Source organism: Rosa chinensis, chromosome 4 (assembly GCF_002994745.2).
Source record: "Rosa chinensis cultivar Old Blush chromosome 4, RchiOBHm-V2, whole genome shotgun sequence".
Classification (NCBI taxonomy): domain Eukaryota; kingdom Viridiplantae; phylum Streptophyta; class Magnoliopsida; order Rosales; family Rosaceae; genus Rosa; species Rosa chinensis.
In genome coordinates this window covers 59,084,241-59,094,743 of record NC_037091.1, presented here as the reverse complement: position 1 = coordinate 59,094,743, position 10,503 = coordinate 59,084,241, and the positions used below count along the sequence as shown (strand labels likewise).

General features: G+C 50.6%; 1 protein-coding gene across 1 annotated transcript; it reads left to right on the top strand.

The window, feature by feature from the left end:
* Positions 1 to 8,399: 8,399 nt before the first annotated feature.
* On the top strand, positions 8,400 to 10,271 carry LOC112197909 (protein ASPARTIC PROTEASE IN GUARD CELL 1). Its single transcript, XM_024338870.2, has one exon. The coding sequence runs from the start codon at positions 8,526 to 8,528 to the stop codon at positions 10,002 to 10,004; it is 1,479 nt and encodes a 492-aa protein (XP_024194638.1). The 5' UTR covers positions 8,400 to 8,525; the 3' UTR covers positions 10,005 to 10,271.
* The last annotated feature ends 232 nt before the right edge of the window (positions 10,272 to 10,503 follow it).

Below are 10,503 nucleotides of genomic sequence, written 5' to 3'. Positions count from 1 at the left end.
CCCAAAGGCAAGGCCAAACTCGCACACAAGAATTTGGAGATTGGGCACTAGCGGGAATGTCACTCCTTGGCGGAATATGGCCTCGTGCACGGCAGCACATCCCGCTGGGAGCATCGAGGCCTTCTCATCCGCTGTCGGGGGGCGCAGCTTCACCGAGCCCGGCAACCGGAACGTCCGCTTCATCCGGTTAACAGCGGCGGCATCCATCCGCCCACCTGCCTCGTCGACGGCGGTGCCATCTGAGAGGTACCACGCCGACTCGACATTTTGGCCCGGCACTTCCCCTTCGCCAGCGGAGCCGCTAGCAGCACTATTGCTCGCCAAGCGCTCGTCGCGCCTAGCAACCTCACCCGCCTTAGAGCTCTCTGGACGCGAACCACGACCCATAGCTACTTCCCAGGGGATGGTCTGAAGTGGCTCAACTTCAAGCGGTTCTGGCAGTGAGGTTCCTGCATGGGTAGACGGACGCAACGAGTCAATAAAAGTCATATCCGCCACGCTGAACGACACGTCAGACCCGGAATCCTCACTGCTCGAAATCTCTATGACGTTGGCCATCCCAAACCCTAAAACCCACATCAGTTAGCACAAATACAGATCTAGCCTACTCTCACATCAGATATAGCCAAAGATGTCAAGAACAATTACCCACAAAAATACCAAAACAAAAACAACCGCACACTCAACCCAGATTTGACCGTCTAGCAAAACCCAAAACCCCAACTTTCTGTCAAACACCATAACCTCCCTCAAATCTCTCCCTACACCCTCCGAGAATAACACAGAAGCAATATCATACCATTAACAGAGATACCAAAACCCAGAAACCACCATTGCAGATTCAATGAAACAGGAAAAGGATCCGAAATACCAACCTCACGTCGAAGACTTTGGAGTGCAGCTCGTCTTCACTGACAGATTTCGTCCTCTCCAGTCCGACTACTTCACGCAAACCCGGGGATCTCCTTCGCAATTCGCAGACGAACAAGGCTCGAAGGAGGCAACTCAGATTTGAAGATTTTCCAGAAGTGTCAAATCTCGCTCAGTTCCCCCCTTTTTATGTCAACATCAAGTAATCCTGAGCCGTCCGCTACAAAACTACATCACGTACCAACCGTACACGTGTCCCACGTCTTCACTAACTCCCTGGATTACCCGAGGCGTCGCCTCGGTTACGAAATCCATCATTACTCGCATTAATGACGAGAAGACGGCTAGGCTTAGGAGACAAGCCTCCAGACGCTAACCCTCTGGGAGTTAGCCACGTGTCAACCGTCATCATTCTTTAGCTTCCAAGGGAAGTAACCACCTGACAAGTAAACCCCCAACCATGGCAAATCTCCGCTGAGCGAAAACCCCGCTCAGCGGATCTATCCTCACTTGCATCTCCCAGGTGACGGAGTCTCCGCTGAGCGAAACCCCGCCAGCGGATCCTCACTTGCATCTCCCAGGTGACGGAGTCTCCGCTGAGTGAAACCCCGCCAGCGGATCCTCACTTGCATCTCCCAAGTGACGGAGTCTCTGCTTCTCCCAAGTGACGGAGTCTCCGCTGAGCGAAACCCCGCCAGCGGATCCTCACTTGCATCTCCCAAGTGACGGAGTCTCCGCTGAGCGAAACCCCGCCAGCGGACCCTCACTTGCATCTCCCAAGTGACGGAGTCTCCGCTGAGCGAAACCCCGCCAGCGGATCCTCACTTGCATCTCCCAAGTGACGGAGTCTCCGCTGAGCGAAACCCCGCCAGCGGACCCTCACTTGCATCTCCCAAGTGACGGAGTCTCCGCTGAGCGAAACCCCGCCAGCGGACCCTCACTTGCATCTCCCAAGTGACGGAGTCTCCGCTGAGCGAAACCCCGCCGGCGGATCCTCACTTGCATCTCCCAAGTGACGGAGTCTCCGCTGAGCGAAACCCCGCCAGCGGACCCTCACTTGCATCTCCCAAGTGACGGAGTCTCCGCTGAGCGAAACCCCGCCAGCGGATCCTCACTTATCTTCCAGGTGACGGAGCCTCCGCTGAGCGAAACCCCGCCAGCGGATCCTCACTTGTCATCTCCCAGGTGACTGTCCACTGAGTGAAACCCCGCCAGCGGAGCTTCTCTCCTCATTTGGTAAACGGGGCGTCCTCCGCTACACAGCGCACCGCTAGCTGACCCCCTTTCTGACAAGCTGCGTACTTTATTCAGCGCAACACCGCTCAATAAAATACCACCAAGCACGTCTACTTGACGCTGCTTCCTGCTACATCTAGCGGGGGGACTTCCGCCAGCGGCGGATCCCGAGGCCACGCCTCTCTGACAACGCCGCCACGCGGAGTTACGGTCAGAATGTCCCTACGGGACACGGGGACTAGTCAACAGTCTACGACAACCCTGATCAGGTACTTTGACCCCCGTCACCTGGGTGCTAAGATTGGGCTCGCAACCCAACACCCTCTGCTCCGTGCAGCGCTGCTTCGTGCAGCTCCCCCTCAACAAACAATAACAGCAACCATCCGGAGGTCCATCTTAGCCGGGGAGTGGGGGACTCCCTGGGGGGCCTAGCAGGGGCCCACCCGAAAGGGCACAAAGCGTTTGCTCAGTAAATCCATGGCTGACAACGCACTGACGCTAATTATGCTTCTGCAAAGTCTAGCGGGAGAAACGCTTCAAACCGCCGATCAACTCCCCAACCAAGATTGCCCTCCTTGACTGGGGATTTGGGGGACTTGTACATACATGTGCATTTGCAAGCATAATTAGCTATAATGAGCCACGCTCAGGGTACCGCCAGGGGTACCAACGCCCACCTCATGAGTGACTGGCGTAAAGACAGCTAGCCAGGTTACCACCTGAGCCCCGGATCAACCCCAAAGCACCGCCGACGCGCCGCCACGCGCCCTGTCAAGGTAGCATCAGAAGCTACTGAAACTGGGAACTGAAGCACATCAGTCCCACATCGAAAACAAGGAGAAGATCATCCTCTTCCTCACCTATAAAAGGTCCTCTCCTCTCTCCTCATTTATGACACATTCAATACTTACCTACTGTTACTTTGTCAACATAAATACATTGACTAACTTAGGCATCGGAGAGTTGAAGACCGCCCGGCGCGGTCTCCCTCTGACGCCCATTGTATTTTATTTGACAGGTAACGGGAACCACTCACAACATAGGTATCGATCCGCCCGCCGGATCAGCGTTAACTAAGGTCCAGCTACCGCTAGACTTTTAAACATTAACACTTTGTGAAATAAATTTCACATTGAAAAAGATAAAATAGTCTGTGTAATGTCCAAAGACATGAATATGTCTATGCGCGACTTAATTTTTAATCGCATCCAAGACGAAGGGCTCATTGAGCCGTTGTACCTTAACCTATATATTGTTTACTAATATGAGCTATTGAGACTTATTTATAAAATAATTTGCAAATTTGGCCAAATTGGTAAAAAAAAATCTAGCGAATAAAAATGTTAATAAAGAGGCTTATATTAAAAGAAAAGAAAAAAACCCACAACTAAACAACACTATATCATCAAAACAAACAGGCTTAGTTAATTTGCGTTTACTTGATTTTTAATTAGTTCAACTGCACAATAATTGAATTTCATAAGCGGTTGAATCTTCTATTTTGAGAATTAGATTTACTTGATGTTTTATCCGTTATTTATAAACTTGTTTTGATATGTAGGGCCAATGCAAGCCCCACAGACTAAGCCTGTTTGTTTGTAGGGCCAATGCGGATCCTCACTTGCATCTCCCAAGTGACGGAGTCTCCGCTGAGCGAAACCCCGCCAGCGGACCCTCACTTGCATCTCCCAAGTGACGGAGTCTCCGCTGAGCGAAACCCCGCCAGCGGATCCTCACTTGCATCTCCCAGGTGACGGAGTCTCCGCTGAGCGAAACCCCGCCAGCGGATCCTCACTTGCATCTCCCAAGTGACGGAGTCTCCGCTGAGCGAAACCCCGCCGGCGGACCCTCACTTGCATCTCCCAAGTGACGGAGTCTCCGCTGAGCGAAACCCCGCCAGCGGACCCTCACTTGCATCTCCCAAGTGACGGAGTCTCCGCTGAGCGAAACCCCGCCAGCGGATCCTCACTTATCTTCCAGGTGACGGAGCCTCCGCTGAGCGAAACCCCGCCAGCGGATCCTCACTTGTCATCTCCCAGGTGACTGTCCACTGAGTGAAACCCCGCCAGCGGAGCTTCTCTCCTCATTTGGTAAACGGGGCGTCCTCCGCTACACAGCGCACCGCTAGCTGACCCCCTTTCTGACAAGCTGCGTACTTTATTCAGCGCAACACCGCTCAATAAAATACCACCAAGCACGTCTACTTGACGCTGCTTCCTGCTACATCTAGCGGGGGGACTTCCGCCAGCGGCGGATCCCGAGGCCACGCCTCTCTGACAACGCCGCCACGCGGAGTTACGGTCAGAATGTCCCTACGGGACACGGGGACTAGTCAACAGTCTACGACAACCCTGATCAGGTACTTTGACCCCCGTCACCTGGGTGCTAAGATTGGGCTCGCAACCCAACACCCTCTGCTCCGTGCAGCGCTGCTTCGTGCAGCTCCCCCTCAACAAACAATAACAGCAACCATCCGGAGGTCCATCTTAGCCGGGGAGTGGGGGACTCCCTGGGGGGCCTAGCAGGGGCCCACCCGAAAGGGCACAAAGCGTTTGCTCAGTAAATCCATGGCTGACAACGCACTGACGCTAATTATGCTTCTGCAAAGTCTAGCGGGAGAAACGCTTCAAACCGCCGATCAACTCCCCAACCAAGATTGCCCTCCTTGACTGGGGATTTGGGGGACTTGTACATACATGTGCATTTGCAAGCATAATTAGCTATAATGAGCCACGCTCAGGGTACCGCCAGGGGTACCAACGCCCACCTCATGAGTGACTGGCGTAAAGACAGCTAGCCAGGTTACCACCTGAGCCCCGGATCAACCCCAAAGCACCGCCGACGCGCCGCCACGCGCCCTGTCAAGGTAGCATCAGAAGCTACTGAAACTGGGAACTGAAGCACATCAGTCCCACATCGAAAACAAGGAGAAGATCATCCTCTTCCTCACCTATAAAAGGTCCTCTCCTCTCTCCTCATTTATGACACATTCAATACTTACCTACTGTTACTTTGTCAACATAAATACATTGACTAACTTAGGCATCGGAGAGTTGAAGACCGCCCGGCGCGGTCTCCCTCTGACGCCCATTGTATTTTATTTGACAGGTAACGGGAACCACTCACAACATAGGTATCGATCCGCCCGCCGGATCAGCGTTAACTAAGGTCCAGCTACCGCTAGACTTTTAAACATTAACACTTTGTGAAATAAATTTCACATTGAAAAAGATAAAATAGTCTGTGTAATGTCCAAAGACATGAATATGTCTATGCGCGACTTAATTTTTAATCGCATCCAAGACGAAGGGCTCATTGAGCCGTTGTACCTTAACCTATATATTGTTTACTAATATGAGCTATTGAGACTTATTTATAAAATAATTTGCAAATTTGGCCAAATTGGTAAAAAAAAATCTAGCGAATAAAAATGTTAATAAAGAGGCTTATATTAAAAGAAAAGAAAAAAACCCACAACTAAACAACACTATATCATCAAAACAAACAGGCTTAGTTAATTTGCGTTTACTTGATTTTTAATTAGTTCAACTGCACAATAATTGAATTTCATAAGCGGTTGAATCTTCTATTTTGAGAATTAGATTTACTTGATGTTTTATCCGTTATTTATAAACTTGTTTTGATATGTAGGGCCAATGCAAGCCCCACAGACTAAGCCTGTTTGTTTGTAGGGCCAATGCGGATCCTCACTTGCATCTCCCAAGTGACGGAGTCTCCGCTGAGCGAAACCCCGCCAGCGGACCCTCACTTGCATCTCCCAAGTGACGGAGTCTCCGCTGAGCGAAACCCCGCCAGCGGATCCTCACTTGCATCTCCCAGGTGACGGAGTCTCCGCTGAGCGAAACCCCGCCAGCGGATCCTCACTTGCATCTCCCAAGTGACGGAGTCTCCGCTGAGCGAAACCCCGCCGGCGGACCCTCACTTGCATCTCCCAAGTGACGGAGTCTCCGCTGAGCGAAACCCCGCCAGCGGACCCTCACTTGCATCTCCCAAGTGACGGAGTCTCCGCTGAGCGAAACCCCGCCAGCGGATCCTCACTTATCTTCCAGGTGACGGAGCCTCCGCTGAGCGAAACCCCGCCAGCGGATCCTCACTTGTCATCTCCCAGGTGACTGTCCACTGAGTGAAACCCCGCCAGCGGAGCTTCTCTCCTCATTTGGTAAACGGGGCGTCCTCCGCTACACAGCGCACCGCTAGCTGACCCCCTTTCTGACAAGCTGCGTACTTTATTCAGCGCAACACCGCTCAATAAAATACCACCAAGCACGTCTACTTGACGCTGCTTCCTGCTACATCTAGCGGGGGGACTTCCGCCAGCGGCGGATCCCGAGGCCACGCCTCTCTGACAACGCCGCCACGCGGAGTTACGGTCAGAATGTCCCTACGGGACACGGGGACTAGTCAACAGTCTACGACAACCCTGATCAGGTACTTTGACCCCCGTCACCTGGGTGCTAAGATTGGGCTCGCAACCCAACACCCTCTGCTCCGTGCAGCGCTGCTTCGTGCAGCTCCCCCTCAACAAACAATAACAGCAACCATCCGGAGGTCCATCTTAGCCGGGGAGTGGGGGACTCCCTGGGGGGCCTAGCAGGGGCCCACCCGAAAGGGCACAAAGCGTTTGCTCAGTAAATCCATGGCTGACAACGCACTGACGCTAATTATGCTTCTGCAAAGTCTAGCGGGAGAAACGCTTCAAACCGCCGATCAACTCCCCAACCAAGATTGCCCTCCTTGACTGGGGATTTGGGGGACTTGTACATACATGTGCATTTGCAAGCATAATTAGCTATAATGAGCCACGCTCAGGGTACCGCCAGGGGTACCAACGCCCACCTCATGAGTGACTGGCGTAAAGACAGCTAGCCAGGTTACCACCTGAGCCCCGGATCAACCCCAAAGCACCGCCGACGCGCCGCCACGCGCCCTGTCAAGGTAGCATCAGAAGCTACTGAAACTGGGAACTGAAGCACATCAGTCCCACATCGAAAACAAGGAGAAGATCATCCTCTTCCTCACCTATAAAAGGTCCTCTCCTCTCTCCTCATTTATGACACATTCAATACTTACCTACTGTTACTTTGTCAACATAAATACATTGACTAACTTAGGCATCGGAGAGTTGAAGACCGCCCGGCGCGGTCTCCCTCTGACGCCCATTGTATTTTATTTGACAGGTAACGGGAACCACTCACAACATAGGTATCGATCCGCCCGCCGGATCAGCGTTAACTAAGGTCCAGCTACCGCTAGACTTTTAAACATTAACACTTTGTGAAATAAATTTCACATTGAAAAAGATAAAATAGTCTGTGTAATGTCCAAAGACATGAATATGTCTATGCGCGACTTAATTTTTAATCGCATCCAAGACGAAGGGCTCATTGAGCCGTTGTACCTTAACCTATATATTGTTTACTAATATGAGCTATTGAGACTTATTTATAAAATAATTTGCAAATTTGGCCAAATTGGTAAAAAAAAATCTAGCGAATAAAAATGTTAATAAAGAGGCTTATATTAAAAGAAAAGAAAAAAACCCACAACTAAACAACACTATATCATCAAAACAAACAGGCTTAGTTAATTTGCGTTTACTTGATTTTTAATTAGTTCAACTGCACAATAATTGAATTTCATAAGCGGTTGAATCTTCTATTTTGAGAATTAGATTTACTTGATGTTTTATCCGTTATTTATAAACTTGTTTTGATATGTAGGGCCAATGCAAGCCCCACAGACTAAATGATGAAATCAAACTTTTCATTTATAAGAATTGATGGAAACCATCAAGCTTCACAAGGATATTCATTATGGCCACGAAATGCATGAGAATATGACACTCATGTTGTCACATAATTAAATCTAGGGTCGCTCTTGCCTCAAATTTTCATCATAGCAATTGCATGACTAGCAGAATCCCAGGCTTTTCCTTTTGACCCAATAGTAGTAGGTCAGAAAGAGCACTGAGAAAGAAAGCATTATGTTACAAGAATCATGCTTTATCCCCACAAAGCTATTAACTTTAAACTCTCCTACTCGTATTTCAAAAAAAAAAAAACTCTCCTACTAGGAAAAAAAAAAAAAAAAAAAACCTTAAACTCTCTTTATCTTTGAGGCAATCAAAGCTTCAAAATAGATTAATTAGCACTAAACCAATGTTAAATCTGACATGCATCAAAGCTCTGGTACGTGTCTTGTTTATGAGGCCCATCTTAGTGACTTTTTAACCCCAATTGCTGGGCTCTCATCCAAAGCTAGCTCCTCTCCACCCCATAAATTTTCCCTTTGTTTTCTTCCAACGTCCTTTACGTGAATCTCTGTAAATCTATCTCTTAAATAAGTAGTGCATAAAACCCCACAAGCATTCTCACAGTCACAGCAGTCTCTAAACCTCAATGGCCCAGATGGGTTTTCTCTGCCACTACATTCTCTTTGCTTTCCTTTCTTACTCTGCTCACTCCCGCAACTTACCGGCGGCCACCACCACCTCCAAAACGACGGTTCTCGACGTTGCCGCTTCCATTCAGGAGGCCCTAAACGCCATGTCGTCCGAGCACTACTCTTACAGTGGAGCCACTCAGTCATTGAGCCAAGAACCCCAAACCTTGTCAGTTTCATCTTCACTCTCTCTTCAGCTACATTCCCGAATTTCACTCCACCAGCATTCTCACAACGACTACAAGTCGCTCACTTTGGCTCGACTTGGGCGCGACTCCGCCCGCGTCAGATCTCTAACCACCAGGTTAGATCTGGCGGTTAGAGGCATTGCCACGTCGGATCTCAAACCCGTCGATACCCAACATTTCGGTACCGACGGGTTCGAGAGCCCCGTGGTTTCGGGGACGAGTGAGGGCAGCGGCGAGTACTTCTCCCGAGTCGGAATCGGCAAACCGCCCAGCCAGGTCTACGTGGTGCTCGACACGGGCAGTGACGTCAGCTGGGTCCAATGCGCGCCGTGCGCCGACTGTTACCAGCAAGCCGACCCCATTTTCGAGCCGGATTCCTCGGCTTCTTTCGCGCCGCTGTCGTGCGAGACCCGGCAGTGCAAGTCCCTTGACGTGTTCGAGTGCCGCAACAACACGTGTCTCTACGAGGTGGCCTACGGCGACGGCTCCTACACCGTCGGCGACTTCGTGACGGAGACGATCAGCATCGGCGCCGAGTCGGTGAAAAACGTTGCCATTGGATGTGGGCATAACAACGAAGGACTGTTTGTCGGTGCGGCTGGCTTGCTCGGGCTCGGCGGGGGGCCGTTGTCGTTTCCTTCCCAGCTCAACGCCACGTCGTTTTCGTATTGCCTCGTCGACCGTGACTCTGACTCGGCCGCGACTCTAGAATTCAACTCTGCAATCCCTCGCAACGCCGTCACGGCCCCGTTACGGCGCAACCCCCAGCTCGACACTTTCTACTACGTCGGACTGACCGGAATCAGCGTCGGCGGAGATATGCTTAAGATTCCCGATACGGCGTTCCTGATAGACGAGAACGGAGATGGCGGAATCATTATCGACTCCGGCACGGCGGTGACCAGGCTCCAGACGGACACCTACGACGCGCTCCGCAGCGCGTTCGTGAACGGCACGAAGGGGCTGCAGTCCACGAGCGGCGTGGCGCTGTTCGACTCGTGCTACGACCTGTCGTCGAAGAAGAGCGTGGAAGTACCAACGCTGTCGTTTCACTTCGAGGACGGGAAAGTGTTACCGTTGCCGGCGAAGAATTACCTGATTCCGGTGGACTCGCAGGGGACGTTCTGCTTTGCGTTCGCGCCGACGAGCTCGGCGCTGTCCATAATCGGAAACGTGCAGCAGCAAGGGACACGTGTCAGTTTCGACATAGCTAATTCGATGGTTGGATTCTCTCCCGACCAATGCTAGGAAACTATGGTCTTGACTTTTGACCATTTTCTTCTACCTGGGTTTTTTTTTTTTTTTTTGTAAGTTCATTGCCTCCCTGTTTAGTTGTCTGTCCATGTTACCAAGCAACAATATTGGACCACTACTGCTAAGGAGGTCTGCTAGTTCGATTTTCTTTTGGTGTTTTTCATTTAATTATTATCAATACAGAGTAATGTAGATGCCGCTTCAGGGTTCAATCCCCCTGCCATGCCATGTAGCAAAAATTTGTGCTAATTGAAAAGTTATTCTCACCATCATATAAAAAACAATTAGTCAAGTTACTACACTCGCAATTTGGATATGATGAGTGGCACTGAGAAACCGAAACCACTGTACTGTTGGTGTTAGCTTTGGTTTGTTAAGTGGTTAAGCCTCCTTAGACACTAGCGAAAACCGATGACAATGATACCAATTTCCGGTCAGATCTGATGCCAAATATTGTTGGACTTGTTAGAGTTTTAGTCGATTTGCTTTCCCG

Coding starts and splice junctions, on each gene's coding strand:
- LOC112197909 (XM_024338870.2), top strand. CDS start 8,526: ATGGCCCAGATGGGTTTTCTCTGCCACTACATTCTCTTTGCTTTCCTT.